At 42.5% G+C, this 16,563-nt stretch overlaps 1 protein-coding gene across 4 annotated transcripts in view; it reads right to left on the reverse strand.

The window, feature by feature from the left end:
• Nucleotides 1–16,563, reverse strand: part of LOC138647927 (coagulation factor XIII B chain-like) — a 272,055-nt gene that overhangs the window by 172,933 nt on the left and 82,559 nt on the right. For 3 of the 4 annotated variants that reach the window (XM_069737296.1, XM_069737299.1, XM_069737298.1), the window contains exon 1: nucleotides 9,669–9,777. The exons of the other annotated variant lie outside the window; for it this stretch is intronic. In XM_069737296.1, coding sequence (XP_069593397.1) covers nucleotides 9,669–9,753 — 85 coding nt within the window. In that variant the 5' untranslated portion in view covers nucleotides 9,754–9,777. Of the gene's footprint in view, nucleotides 1–9,668; nucleotides 9,778–16,563 lie in introns of those variants that run through there. 4 annotated transcript variants of the gene reach the window in all.

Genomic DNA, 16,563 nt, shown 5'->3' on the forward strand with positions numbered 1-16,563 from the left:
ACAGCCCACGTAGTATATTGCACAGCCATGTAGTATGTAGCACAGCCCATGTAGTATATTGCACAGCCCACGTAGTATATTGCACAGTCCATGTAGTATATTGCACAGCCACGTAGTATATTGCACAGCCCACATAGTAGGTTGCACAGCCACATAGTATATTGCACAGCCACAAAGTATTATGCACAGCCCACATAGTATATTGCACAGCCCGCGTAGTATATTGCACAGCAACGTAGTATATAGCACAGCCACGTAGTATATTGCACAGCCATGTAGTATATTGCACCGCCACATAGTATATAGCACAGCCACATAGTATATTGCACAGCCCACACAGTATATTACACAGCCACATAGTATATAGCACAGCGACGTAGTATATAACACAGCCCATGCAGCATATAACACAGCCACTTATTCCCACACAGTATATAGCACAGCCAAGTAGTATGTAGCACAGCCATTTAGTATATTGCACAGCCACATAGTATATTGCACAGTCCACGTAGTACAGTTAGGGCCAGAAATATTTGGACAGTGACACAAGTTTTGTTATTTTAGCTGTTTACAAAAACATGTTCAGAAATACAATTATATATATAATATGGGCTGAAAGTGCACACTCCCAGCTGCAATATGATAGTTTCCACATCCAAATCGGAGAAAGGGTTTAGGAATCATAGCTCTGTAATGCATAGCGTCCTCTTTTCAAGGGACCAAAAGTAATTGGACAATGGACTCTAAGGGCTGCAATTAACTCTGAAGGCGTCTCCCTCGTTAACCTGTAATCAATGAAGTAGTTAAAAGGTCAGGGGTGGATTCCAGGTGTGTGGTTTTGCATTTGGAAGCTGTTGCTGTGAGCAGACAACATGCGGTCAAAGGAACTCTCAATTGAGGTGAAGCAGAACTGTCATGATCCCAATGGCAGGGGATCACAAAAAGGACAAGCACAGATACAAACAAGCTCTAGGGCGATGGAACCTGAGCTGACCGCGACCCTGAACCTAACACACAAATAAAAGTAGCCGGGGAACGTGCCTACGATGATCCTAGACGTCTCGCTCCAGCCGAAGATCTAACTTCCCCTATCAGAAGAAACACAGACCTCTCTTGCCTCCAGAGAAATACCCCACAGCAAATAGCAGCCCCCCACATATAATGACGGTGAAATGAGAGGAAAGCACATACGTAGTATGAAAACAGTTTCAGCAAAATGAGGCCCGCTAAAGCTAGATAGCAGAGGATACAAAAGTGAACTGCGCGGTCAGCGAAAAACCCTTCAAAAAACCATCCTGAAATTACTTGAACTCATGTGCCAACTCATGGTACATGAAAAGCAATTTCAGCCCACTAGAGCAACCAGCAGCAGAGAATCACATATCTGCAGGCTAGACTAAAAACCAAATTAAGCAAAACACAAAACAGGAAAATCCAAACTTAGCTTGTCCAGAAGGTTCTAGGAGCAGGGAGCAGAGGTAACAAGACACACTGGATACATTGATAACCGGCGAGGAAATGCCAGCAAAGCCAGGTTAAATAGGAAACTCCCATATGCTGATGGAACAGGTGGAACCCAGAAACCCAGGAAAGACAAGTCACCCAGTACCATCAGTAACCACCAGAGGGAGCCCAAAAACAGAACTCACAACACAGAACATCCTGAGGCTGAAAAAAAAGAAAAAATCCATCAGAGAGATAGCAGACATGCTTGGAGTAGCAAAATCAACAGTTGGGTACATTCTGAGAAAAAAGGAATTGACTGGTGAGCTTGGGAACTCAAAAAGGCCTGGGCGTCCACGGATGACAACAGTGGTGGATGATCGCCGCATACTTAATTTGGTGAAGAAGAACCCGTTCACAACATCAACTGAAGTCCAGAACACTCTCAGTGAAGTAGGTGTATCTGTCTCTAAGTCAACAGTAAAGAGAAGACTCCATGACAGTAAATACAAAGGGTTCACATCTAGATGCAAACCATTCATCAATACCAAAAATAGACAGGCCAGAGTTAAATTTGCAGAAAAACACCTCAAGAAGCCAGCTCAGTTCTGGAAAAGTATTCTATGGACAGATGAGACAAAGATCAACCTGTACCAGAATGATGGGAAGAAAAAAGTTTGGAGAAGAAAGGGAACGGCACATGATCCAAGGCACACCACATCCTCTGTAAAACATGGTGGAGGCAACGTGATGGCATGGGCATGCATGGCTTTCAATGGCACTGGGTCACTTGTGTTTATTGATGACATAAGAGCAGACAAGAGTAGCCGGATGAATTCTGAAGTGTACCAGGATATACTTTCAGCCCAGATTCAGCCAAATGCTGCAAAGTTGATTGGACGGCGCTTCATAGTACAGATGGACAATGACCCCAAGCATACATCCAAAGCTACCCAGGAGTTCATGAGTGCCAAAAAGTGGAACATTCTGCAATGGCCAAGTCAATCTCCAGATCTAAACCCAATTGAGCATGCATTTCACTTGCTCAAATCCAGACTTAAGACGGAAAGACCCACAAACAAGCAAGACCTGAAGGCTGCGGATGTAAAGGCCTGGCAAAGCATTAAGAAGGAGGAAACCCAGCGTTTGGTGATGTCCATGGGTTCCAGACTTAAGGCAGTGATTGCCTCCAAAGGATTTGCAACAAAATATTGAAAATAAAAATATTTTGTTTGGGTTATGTTTATTTGTCCAATTACTTTTGACCTCCTAAAATGTGGAGTGTTTGTAAAGAAATGTGTACAATTCCTACATTTTCTATCAAATATTTTTGTTCAACCCTTCAAATTAAACGTTACAATCTGCACTTGAATTCTGTTGTAGAGGTTTCATTTCAAATCCAATGTGGTGGCATGCAGAGCCCAACTCGCGAAAATTGTGTCACTGTCCAAATATTTCTGGCCCTAACTGTATATTGCACAGTCCACATAGTATATTGCACAGCTCACGTAGTATATTGCACAGCCACAAAGTATATAGCACAGCCCACGTAGTATATTACACAGCCACATAGTATATTACACAGCCCACGTAGTATATAGCACAGCCACATAGTATATTGCACAGCCGACGCAGTATATAACACAGCCCACGCAGTATATAGCACAGCCCACACAGTATATTACAGCCACGTAATATATTAAACAGGCCACGTAGTATATTGCACAGTCGACGTAGTATATAGCACAGCGACGTAGTATATAACACAGCCCATGCAGTATATAACGCAGCCCACGTAGTCCCACATAGTATATAGCACAGCCAAGTAGTATATTGCACTGCCACGAAGTATATTGCACAGCCACGTAGCATATTGCACAGCCACATAGTATATTGCATAGTCCACGTAGTATATTGCATAGTCAACGTAGTATATAGCACAGCCCACATAGTATATAGCACAGTCCACGTAGTATATAGCACAGCCACGTAGTATATTGCACAGCCAAAGCAGTATATTGCAGAGCCGATGCAGTATATAATGCAGCCCACGCAGTATATAGCGCAGTCCATGCAGTATATTACACAGCCACGTAGTATATTACACAGCCCACATAATATATAGCAATGTGGGCACCATATCCCTGTTAAAAAAAATAATTAAAATAAAAAATAGTTATATACTCACCCTCCGATGGCCCCCGGATCCAGCCCAGGCCTTTCCCACTCCTCGCGCACCGCACCGGTCCCAAGCGGCAATAACACGTGATCATCTCCAGTCATTGCCGCAATGCATTCTGGGGACCAGAGCGGCGCAAGAGGAGCGGGAAAGGCCTGGGCTGGATCCGGGGGCAGTCAGAGGTTGAGCATATAATGTTTTTTATTTTTCAATAGTAAAAAGTTGGTCACACAGAGGGTGGTTTGCACGTTAATGACCGGGCCAATTTTTACAATTCTGTCCACTGTCCCTTTATGAGGTTATAACTCTGGAACGCTTCAACGGATCCCAGTGAATCTGACACTGTTTTCTCGTGACATATTGTACTTCATGACAATGGTAAAAATTCTTTGATAGTACCTGCGTTTATTTGTGAAAAAAACGGAAATTTGGCGAAAATTATGAAAATTTCGCAATTTTCCAACTTTGAATTTTTATGCAATTAAATCACAGAGATATGTCACACAAAATACTTAATAAGTAACATTTCCCACATGTCTACTTTACATCAGCACAATTTTGGAACCAAAATTTTTTTTTGTTAGGGAGTTATAAGGGTGAAAAGTTGACCAGCAATTTCTCATTTCTACAACACCATTTTTTTTAGGGACCACATCTCATTTGAAGTCATTTTGAGGGGTCTATATGATAGAAAATACCCAAGTGTGACACCATTCTAAAAACTACACCCCTCAAGGTGCTCAAAACCACATTCAAGAAGTTTATTAACCCTTCTGGTGCTTCACAGGAATTTTTTGAATGTTTAAATAAAAATGAACATTTAACTTTTTTTCACAAAAAATTTAATTCAGCTCCAATTTGTTTTATTTTACCAAGGGTAACAGGAGAAAATGGACCCCAAACATTGTTGTACAATTTGTCCTGAGTACGCCAATACCCCACATGTGGGGAAAAACCACTGTTTGGGCGCATGGCAGAGCTCGGAAGCGAAGGAGCGCCATTTGACATTTCAATGCCAAATTGACTGGAATTGAGATGGGACGCCATGTTTCGTTTGGAGAGCCCCTGATGTGCCTAAACATTGAAACCCCCCACAAGTGACACCATTTTGGAAAGTAGACCCCCTAAGGAACTTATCTAGAGGTGTGGTGAGCTCTTTAACCCACCAAGTGCTTCACAGAAGTTTATAATGTAGAACCGTAAAAATAAAAAATCATATTTTTTCACAAAAATTATCTTTTCGCCCCCAATTTTTTAATTTTCCAAGGGTAAGAGAAGAAATTCGACCCCAAAAATTGTTGTACAATTTGTCCTGAGTACGCTGATACCCCATATGTGGGGGTAAACCACTGTTTGGGCGGTTGGGAGAGCTCGGAAGGGAAGGAGCGCCGTTTGACTTTTCAATGCAAAATTGACAGGAATTGAGATGGGACGCCATGTTGCGTTTGCAGAGCCCCTAATGTACCTAAATAGTAGAAACCCCTCACAAGTGACACCATTTTGGAAAGTAGACCCCCTAAGGAACTTATCTAGATGTGTAGTGAGCGCTTTGACCCACCAAGAGCTTCACAGAAGTTTATAATGGAGAGCCGTAAAAATAAAACAAAATTTTTTTCCACAAAAATTATTTTTTAGCCCCCAGTTTTGTATTTTCCCGAGGGTAACAGGAGAAATTGGACCCCAAAATTTGTTGTCCAATTTGTCCTGAGTGCGCTGATACCCCATATGTGGGGGGAAACCACTGTTTGGGCGCATGGGAGGGCTCGGAAGGGAAGGAGTGCCATTTGAATGCAGACTTAGATGGAATGGTCTGAAGGTGTCACATTGCGTTTGCAGAGCCCCTAATGTACCTAAACAGTAGAAACCCCCCACAAGTGACACCATTTTGGAAAGTAGACCCCCTAAGGAACTTATCTAGATGTGTCGTGAGCACTTTGACCCACCAAGGGCTTCACAGAAGTTTATAATGGAGAGCCGTAAAAATAAAACAAAAATTTTTTCCCACAAAAATCATTTTTTAGCCCCCAGTTTTGTATTTTCCCGAGGGTAACAGGAGAAACTAGACCCCAAAATTTGTTGTCCAATTTGTCCTGAGTGTGCTGATACCCCATATGTGGGGGGGAACCACTGTTTTGGCGCATGGAAGGGCTCGGAAGGGAAGGAGCTCCATTTGGAATGCAGACTTAGATAGAATGGTCTGCAGGTGTCACATTGCATTTGCAAAGCCCCTAATGTACCTAACCAGTAGAAACCCCCACAAGTGACACCATTTTGGAAACTAGACCCCCTAAGGAACTTATCTAGATGTGTTGTGAGAGCTTTGAACCCCCAAGTGTTTCACTACAGTTTGTAACGCAGAGCCGTGAAAATTAAAAAAAAAAATCTTTCCCCCCAAAATTATTTTTTAGCCCCCAGTTTTGTATTTTCCCGAGGGTAAGAGGAGAAATTCGACCTCAAAAGTTGTTGTCCAATTTGTCCTGAGTACGCTGATGCCCCATATGTTGGGGGGAACCACCGTTTGGGCGCATGGGAAGGCTCGGAAGGGAAGGAGCTCCATTTGGAATGCAGACTTAGATGGAATGGTCTGCAGGCGTCACATTGCGTTTGCAGAACCCCTAATGTACCTAAACAGTAGAAACCCCCCACAAGTGACCCCTTATTGGAAACTAGACCCCCCAGGGAACTTATCTAGATGTGTTGTGAGAACTTTGAACCCCCAAGTGTTTCACTACAGTTTATAACGCAGAGCCGTAAAAATAAAAAATCCTTTTTTTCCCACAAAAATTATTTTTTAGCCCCCAGTTTTGTATTTTCCCAAGGGTAACAGGAGAAATTGGACCCAAACCGTTGTTGTCCTATTTGTCCTGAGTATGCTGATACCCCATATGTTGGGGTAAACCCCTGTTTGGGCACTCGGGCGAGCTCGGAAGGGAAGAAGCACTGTTTTACTTTTTCAACGCAGAATTGGATGGAATTGAGATCGGACGCCATGTCGCTTTTGGAGGGCCCCTGATGTGCCTAAACAGTGGAAACCCCCCAATTATAACTGAAACCCTAATCCAAACACTCCCCTAACCCTAATTCCAACGGTAACCCTAACCACACCTCTAACCCTGACACACCCCTAACCCTAATCCCAACCCTATTCCAAACTGTAAATGTAATCTAAACCCTAACTGTAACTTTAGCCCCAACCCAAACTGTAGCCCTAGCCCTAACCCTAGCCCTAACCCTAGCCCTAGCCCTAACCCTAACCCTAACCCTAACCCTAGCCCTAGCCCTAACCCTAGCCCTAACCCTAGCCCTAACCCTAGCCCTAACCCTAACCCTAACCCTAGCCCTAACCCTAGCCCTAGCCCTAGCCCTAATGGGAAAATGGAAATAAATACTTTTTTTATTTTTCGCTAACTAAGGGGGTGATGAAGGGGGGTTTGATTTACTTTTATAGTGGGTTTTTAAGCGGATTTTTATGATTGGCAGCCGTCACACACTGAAAGACGCTTTTTATTGCAAAAAATATTTTTTGCGTTACCACATTTTGAGAGCTATAATTTTTCCATATTTTGGTCCACAGAGTCATGTGAGGTCTTGTTTTTTGCGGGACGAGTTGACGTTTTTATTGGTAACATTTTCGGGCATGTGATATTTTTTGATCGCTTTTTATTCTGATTTTTGTGAGACAGAATGACCAAAAACCAGCTATTCATGAATTTCTTTTGGGGGAGGCGTTCATACCGTTCCGCGTTTGGTAAAATTGATAAAGCAGTTTTATTCTTCTGGTCAGTATGATTACAGTGAGTGACACCTCATTTATATCATTTTTTTATGTTTTCGCGCTTTTATACGATAAAAACTATATTATAGAAAAAATAATTATTTTGGCATCGCTTTATTCTCAGGACTATAACTTCTTTATTTTTTTGCTGATGATGGTGTATGGCGGCTCGTTTTTTACGGGACAAGATGATGCTTTCAGCGGTACCATGGTTATTTATGTCTGTCCTTTTGATCGCGTGTTATTCCACTTTTTGTTTGGCGGTATGATAATAAAGCGTTGTTTTTTGCCTCGTTTTTTTTTTTTTTTTTTATGGTGTTTACTGAAGGGGTTAACTAGTGGGCCAGTTTTATAGGCCGGGCCGTTACGGACGCGGCGATACTAAATATATGTACTTTTATTGTTTTTTTGTATTTATTTAGATAAAGAAATGTATTTATGGGAATAATATTTTTTTTTTTTCATTATTTAGGAATATTTTTTTTAATTTATTTTTACACATTTGGAAAAAATTTTTTTAACTTTTTTACTTTGTCCCAAGGGGGGACATCACAGATCGATGATCTGACAGTTTGCACAGCACTCTGTCAGATCACCGATCTGATAGGAGTGCAGGCTGCTTCACAGTGCCTGCTCTGAGCAGGCTCTGTGAAGCCACCTCCCTCCCTGCAGAACTCGGATCCGCGGCCATCTTGGATCCGGCCTGGAGCAGGGAGGGAGGTAAGACCTTCGCAGCAACGCGATCACATCGTGTTGCTGCATGGGGCTCAGGGAAGCCCGCAGGGAGCCCCCTCCCTGCGCGATGTTTCCCTGCACCGCTGGCACATCGCGATCATCTTTGATCGCGGTGTGCCAGGGGTTAATGTGCCGGGGGCGGTCCGTGACCGCTCCTGGCACATAGTGCCGGATGTCAGCTGCGATAGGCAGCTGACACCCGGCCACGATCAGCCGCGCTCCCCCCGTGAGCGCCGCCGATCGCGCTGGACGTACTATCCCGTCCGTGGTCATGGGGGCCCACCCCACCTCGACGGGATAGTACGTCCAATGTCAGAAAGGGGTTAATGGCAGCGTTAACGGACTGCCTTACACCTCATTATGCCGTGGTGTAAGGCAGTCTGGTTAACCCTATATGGGCGCTGACTGGGGGGGAGTAGGGAGGGGGCACTGACTGCAGGGGACGAGGGTGGGGCCAATGGTAAGCCATCATCTCAACCAATGGTGATAATATGAAGACAACTAAGGAGGATGCATTAAACTTGCATGCACTGACCAGATCCATGTGAGAACAAAACACATGAACAAAACCTAGGTTTTTGTCCTGATGAAGAGGTCCTGCATTGACCTCGAAATGCGTTGAATTTGAAACCTTAAAAATAAAGTTTTCAAGGATATTATTCATTCGTCAGATTCATCAGCAGCGCATCAAGTGACACTTCACCCGGATATGTTTATCATACAAATATGGTATAGGTGGATGTGTCATAAATGTACATTTAGCTTCATTTTTATAAAAATAGTACCCAGTAAATTCATAATTTTAACAGAACCTTCCCATGGTTTAGTCCTACTTAGGCTTATTGAGATGTCAGCTCTTCGCATACAAGTTTTATGCATGTTTTTCACAGATTAATCCTGTGCCCACAATAGTCTTGGGAGGTGTTCACATGTCAGTGATTTTTGGGATGGAATGGTCCACACCAAAACAAAGAGACAAATCAGACATTGATCCGAATCATGCATCAAACTCACCACTGCAAATCTATGGGTCCATGAAAAATTAGACAACACTAAGATGCCATCCATATGTCTGCACTCTGTGTGCTGAATGATTTTGATGTTTTTTTATAGAACATGCTTGAGAAAACCTTTTAGTACAGTAAATAAAGATGAAACTCTGATGATAAAAATTAACACACCTATGAAACTCTGATCTAAAACCTTGACGAAAATAGATCCATTTATTGCATATGAAAAAAATCACTCAATAAGCCCATACTCCGTATTTTATTTTCATCATATTTTCATAAATAATTGAAATAATTTTCTCTTATTTTATCAAAAAGATACCCATTAAAAACATTGTTCAGAAAATCAATTACTCCAATAACATTCATCAATTTGTTAAAAAGTTTTTTAAATATATTTATATTCTACAATTGCCATACAGTAAATTGATTAAATTCTGCAAGTACATACAAAATCATGCACTAACAGCAACAGATAATTTTGTGTATAACTTTTCATATGGTTTATAAATAAAATGAGATTTACCTTTTTTACTGCCATGTGTAGAAGATATTCCTTGACTAGTTACAAAAGCAGAGCTAAGGAGAATAAAAAGGCCCAAGGACATCATTCTGCTTCCAGCAGTATAGCTGACAAAACAGTTTTGCAAAATATGAACATTACTGTTCCTGTTTGATACTTCCTGCTGTGATAGTGTATGAAAGTTGGTGAAAAAAATTACTTTCTGTCTATCCTGCATTTTCAAATTCATAATAAAAGTCAATAAGGGAATGAGTATGGAGACTCGAAATGAGCCATGCTGCAGCAGTTAGGGCTTATGATGAGCGGATGAGACAAAATTGGAATATGAATATTAGAGTAAATTTAACTGGGAAATCTAAAGCTTATCTGTCAGTAGGATCACCCCTCCAAAGCCATCTATATGGTCATGTAGGTCATAGGAAGCTGAATAAAATGATACTTTGATATCTGCGATCCAATGTCTGAGGGTGGTTTCACACTTGCGTTTTTGTCTGCAGCGTTTTTTTTTTTTCGAAAAAACGCATGCGTTTTTTTTTTCTATATTTAACATTGAAAACGCATGCTTTTTTTGTGTACACGTTTGGTCGCGTTATTTGACGCATGCGTTTTTTTACTGCATGCGTTCATTTTCTGAAATGCTACTTGTAGTATTTTTAGAAGCGTTTTTTGGACCCAAAAAAAACGCATGCGTTTTCATGCGTTTTTTTGGGGTCAAAAAATACATTGGAGTCAATGGGGACGCATGCGTTTTTTTATTAAAAAACCAGAAAACACACTGATATGCCACCCCCCAACATAAAGGTGATAAAGGGAACCTAACCCTACCCCTAACCCTACCCCTAACCCTAACCCTAACCCTACCCCTAACCCTAACCCTAAGGGATCCTAACCCTAACCCTACCCCTAACCCTAACCCTAAGGGATCCTAACCCTAACCCTACCCCTAACCCTGCCCCTAACCCTAACCCTACCCCTAACCCTAAGGGATCCTAACCCTAACTCTACCCCTAACCCTAACCCTAAGGGATCCTAACCCTAACCCTACCCCTAACCCTACCCCTAACCCTAACCCTACCCCTAACCCTAAGGGATCCTAACCCTAACCCTAACCCTAATCCCTTTATGGTTAGGGTTAGGGTTAGGGGTAGGGTTAGGGTTAGGGGTAGGGTAAGGGGTAGGGTTAGGATCCCTTAGGGTTAGGGTTAGGGGTAGGGTAAGGGTTAGGGGTAGGGTTAGGGTTAGGATCCCTTAGGGTTAGGGTTAGGGGTAGGGTTAGGGTTAGGGGTAGGGTTAGGGGTAGGGTTAGGGTTAGGATCACTTAGCGTTAGGGTTAGGGGTAGGGTTAGGGTTAGGGTTAGGGGTAGGGTTAGGGTTAGGATCCCTTAGGGTTAGGGTTATGGGTAGGGGTAGGGTTAGAATCCCTTAGGGTTAGGGTTAGGGGTAGGGTTAGGGGTAGGGTTAGGGTTAGGATCCATTAGGGTTAGGGGTAGGGTTAGGGTTAGGATCCCTTAGGGTTAGGGTTAGCGGTAGGGTTAGGGTTAGAATCCCTTAGGGTTAGGGTTAGGGGTAGGGTTAGGGGTAGGGTTAGGGTTAGGATCCATTAGGGTTAGGGTTAGGGGTAGGGTTAGGTGTAGGGTTAGGGTTAGGATCCCTTAGGGTTAGGGGTAGGGGTAGGGTTAGGGGTAGGATCCCTTTAGGGTTAGGGTTATGATCCCTACCCCTACCCTTAACCCTAACTATTTCTGTTTATAGTGGGTTTTTTACTTTATTGTGATGATTGGCAGCTGTCACACATTTCTCAGCATGCGTTTAAAAAACGCAAACGCATGTAAAAACGCATGTAAACGCGTCAAAACGCCGCGTTTTTTTCACCACATGCAAAAACGCATGCGTCAAAAAAACGCAGCGTTTACACGCGTTTACACGCGTTTATATGCGTTTTTTCACCATGCGTTTTTTTGCGTTTTTTACCGCAAAAACGCACCCCAAAAAACGCCAATGTGAAACCAGCCTAATTCTAAAGAAACAGTAATTTTTCTTAATTGCACTGTTCAGGTCTACTTGACCCCCCCAAAAAAAGTTTGTGAAGCTGCAGATTATTTATTATGAGGATCTGCAAATCGTGATTAGGTGAGTTTGTTTATGGATAGGTGCTGCTATTATGTGTGTTGTTTGCTTTTTTCATTTTAACTTTCTTTGTATGAAATGATTGTTTTACAGTATACAGATTTCCCTTCATATTTTTAGTCACACAAATTATTTCTAATATCATTGTTTATTGCATCTACTATTGTTTATCAATTTCTCCAGTTCCTGCAGGTCCGTGCACCCGATACATTTGCAACTTAATGCAGATGGATGGGCTTTGAGTACAGGTCAGTGCAAGTCTGATTAGCTGTAGTATATACAGTCATGGCCAAATGTATTGACACCCCTGCAATTCTGTCAGATAATACTCATTTTCTTCCTGAAAATGATTGCAAACACAAATTATTTGGTATTATTATCTTCATTTAATTTGTCTTAAATGAAAAAACATAAAAGAGAATGAAGCAAAAAGCAAAACATTGATCATTTCACAGAAAACTCCAAAAATGGGCCAGACAAAAGTATTGGCACCCTCAGCCTAATACTTGGTTGCACAACTTTTAGCCAAAATAACTGCGACCAACCGCTTCCGGTAACCATCAATGAGTTTCTTACAATGCTCTGCTGGAATTTTAGACCATTCTTCTTTGGCAAACTGCTCCAGGTCCCTGATATTTGAAGGGTGCCTCCTCCAAACTGCCATTTTTAGATCTCTCCACAGGTGTTCTATGGGATTCAGGTCTGGACTAATTGCTGGCCACCTTAGAAGTCTCCAGTGCTTTCTCTCAAACCATTTTCTAGTGCTTTTTGAAGTGTGCTTTGGGTCATTGTCCTGATGGAAGGCCCATGACCTCTGAGGGAGACCCAGCTTTCTTACACTGGGCCCTACATTATGCTGCAAAATTTGTTGGTAGTCTTCAGACTTCATAATGCCATGCACACGGTCAAGCAGTCCAGTGACAGAGGCTGCAAAGCAACCCCAAAACATCAGGGAACCTCCGCCATGTTTGACTGTAGGGACCGTGTTCTTTTCTTTGAATGCCTCTTTTTTTCTCCTGTAAACTTTATGTTGATGCCTTTGCCCAAAAAGCTCTGCTTTTGTCTCATCTGACCAGAGAACATTCTTCCAAAACGTTTTAGGCTTTTTCAGGTAAGTTTTGGCAAACTCCAGCCAGGCTTTTTTTTATGTCTCGGGGTAAGAAGTGGGGTCTTCCTGGGTCTCTTACCATACAGTCCCTTTTTATTCAGATGCCGATGGATAGTACGGGTTGACACTGTTGTACCCTCGGACTGCAGGGCAGCTTGAACTTGATTGGATGTTAGTCGAGGTTCTTTATCCAACATCCGCACAATCTTGCGTTGAAATCTCTTGTCAATTATTCTTTTCCGTCCACATGTAGGGAGGTTATCCACAGTGACATGGGCTTTAAACTTCTTGATGACACTGTGCACGGTAGACACAGGAACATTCAGGTCTTTGGAGATGGACTTGTAGCCTTGAGATTGCTCATGCTTCCTCACAATTTGGTTTCTCAAGTCCTCAGACAGTTCTTTGGTCTTCTTTCTTTTCTCCATGCTCAATGTGGTACACACTAGGACATAGGACAGAGGTTGAGCCAACTTTAATCCATGTCAACTGGCTGCAAGTGTGATTTAGTTAGGTGCCACAGGTAAGTTACAGGTGCTGTTAATTACACAAATTAGAGAAGCATCACATGATTTTTCGAACAGTGCCAATACTTTTGTCCACCCCCTTTTTTATGTTTTGGTGTGAAATTATATCCAATTTGGCTTGAGGACAATTCTTTTTGTGTTTTTTCATTTAAGACAAATTAAATGAAGATAATAATACCAAATAATTTGTGTTTGCAATCATTTTCAGATGGAGATCTCGGCACCAAGATCTCGAGAGATGAGATCGCAGAGCCAAGATCTTGATCTGCACATGCGCCGCCCCTGGCAGCCATTTTCCCTGAGTCCACCGCATAGTAAACCATGTAAGTGTGGGGGCTCTGAGCTTTCACAAAATGTCAACAGAGCCCCTGCACCACCGAACACCCGCAGTTGCACACATCCATAAAATCCCTTATCCCAGCCTGCAGCAACACTCCACTCTTTCCTTCTCCAACAGCAAGCCTGGGACCCCGCTTTACCGCAGCTACCACCCCGGTAAGTAATAAGATGCATGGATTGTAAGAAGCACCACCATTTTATTTTAAAACTTTTTTTTTCCTATTTTCTCCTCAAAATTTGGGGTGCGTCTTATAAACTGCAAAATACAGTAATTCTCTAATAACTAGCCACTATTAGAGAGGTTTAGCATAAATGGATAGAGATTATTTCAAAATTATACAATACTGAAGAAAATGTCACTGTGGATGAACAACTTGTGACATTCCGAGGTAGGTGCCCATTCAAGCAATATATACCAATTAAGCCAGCAAAGTGCAGGATCAAGACTTTGTGACAGCCGCAGTTCATACTCTGTAAACACTCAGTTATATACAGGAAAAAATTCTGGAAAAAAAAACTGAAAAGAAATGCAAGTAATTTCAGATTTGACATATGGACTAAGAGGATAAAATGTGACATATGACAACTTTTTTACATCGCACCAACTGTGGAGGCTGTTGCTAAAACGTAAGCTTACTATGATAGTCACTGTAAGAAAAAGAAAACCTGAACAGCCGCAAGGTATCCTTGGAAAAAGACATGTTCATAGTTCAATGTTTTACTTGACTGGAGATACAGTACAACAGTATTTTCTTATATTCCCAAAAACAACAAAACCGGTCAATCTGATGAGCACGATGCACGATGACAATGCAGTAAGTAGTCAAGAAGACAAAAAGCCGCAGATGACATTAGACTATAATTAGTGATGAGCGAGCATGCTCGCCACTACTCGGTACTCGCATGAGTATCACTGTGCTCAGTGTACTTGGCGAGCACCGAGCATTTCCGGGATTATTCGACGGGAGCTCGCGTCTCCTCCTTTTAATTTTGGCGCTTTTTAGAGCACCAATCAACATGCAGGGATTGTTTACCATGCACTTGTAACGGGGGCCAGGGTGGTAGCCGTACCGAGGGATTGCTGCTGCTGCTTCCTCATCACACCCTGACGCTCCGCTACAGAAATATCATGTCCATTTTGTGGTGTGCTGTGTGTGTCAAGTAGTTCACCCACCTGTGAGTCAGAATCCTTCACAGCATACAGGGCTCCAATCCGTCGCAGACACACACAAATGTTATCAAAGTCCTGATTCATTTTCAATAAAACTTTACTTAACTCGTGCATCTTCATAACTGTTACAGTCCATCCATTTTCCCAATACATGAGTAATCCATCTCCTGCGTTTTCCCTGGTCTGCTCCCTCAGCTTTTCTTCCTGCACCATGGCTCCCAGGCCCGCAGCTTCCTGATCCATCCAGCTAGCAGATACTGAGTGCTCCCCATCCACTTTCCCCATCCTGGGTGAAAATACAGGTTGCCTCCGCAATTCCTGTTTGGCCCGTAAGTCCCGGACACCACGGGAGGTAACGCATAGACGAGCCACTCATTCTTCCAGGCTGCCTCGCTCTCTTAAATCTACACTGTTGCTCTGTTCAGCTTTCTGTCACAACTCCTTCTAGAACAATTCTCCTCACACTGCTCTAGCTCCTCCCACCAACTGAAAATTACCTCAGGAAGGCGCTCTCCCTGCCACTACAGTGGCTCCGCCCCTTTCTCAACTGTGACTACTCTGACTGAAACCAGTTCTCAACACAATCCAATCTCCCACTCTACAGTGCCCCCCAACAACAACCTGCAACTACACTGCCATAACCCTTACCAATGCTAACCTACCACTGCCACTGACTGTCCCTATTCCTGTCCCTAACACACAGATATCAGAACAGTGTCAGCCCTTATCATATTAAACAGTAGAAAGGAAAAGGGAATATCCAGCATGTCCATCCAGTGTAAGTAAAATATCCAAAATTTATTAGAACATTTTAAAAAACAATATTAAAAAAGAGAGAGACCCTCTCTGCCTGACGCATTTCTGGCGCACCACGGCGCCCTTAGTCATAGGAACTAATACCATATAGATGAACAGGTTTATATATAGCAAGGAACCAATCACAGACATAGCAATCAATTACAGCCCCCCCGACTGGCGGACTGTCAAGTTGTAATTATGTTGTAAATCTCTAACAGCCTGAGATTGATCTCTACTCAGGTTATTTTGATGATTAGCACTCCGGGTTTCAGCATGTAATTTTTTCAAATCTTGTTCGACCAGAGTCTGAAAAAGGTCTAAGGCAGGAACCCTTGATTGGAGGGGATATTATGCCGGATTGGATGAAAGCACCTGCACATCCTCGTCCTTTATTTTGTCCTTGTCAAAATTTTCTTCTTGAAGAGAAGTTAAAGTGAGTAAAGTACATTGTTCTATAAAGGAAAATGACGCATTATTTTCCCTGGTACAATATGATTTTTTTGCTGCCAGGATTGAGGTCATTTTGATTGTCTGAAAAAAAATGTCTTTTAGCAGTTAGAAGACGAGTAAATTTATTGACATCTTTGATAGTCTCGAATAGATTGAAATTGCCAGTAGGAACAAAGTTTAAACCTTTAGCCAATGTTTCAATTTGTGTAGAGGATAGAATGGTGGGAGTCAGAATTATAACACTGTCCAGATGCTGACTCAATACTGTTTCCTTTCCCTCCTGGGATATCTTCTCCATTCGCTCTCCTGCCCCCCCCTCCTCCTCCTGCGTTTTTTGACATAGCAGTGCTGTGAACGTGTCTGGCATCTGCACTGGAG

This window comes from Ranitomeya imitator, chromosome 8 (genome assembly GCF_032444005.1).
Source record: "Ranitomeya imitator isolate aRanImi1 chromosome 8, aRanImi1.pri, whole genome shotgun sequence".
NCBI classification, from domain to species: Eukaryota; Metazoa; Chordata; class Amphibia; order Anura; family Dendrobatidae; genus Ranitomeya; species Ranitomeya imitator.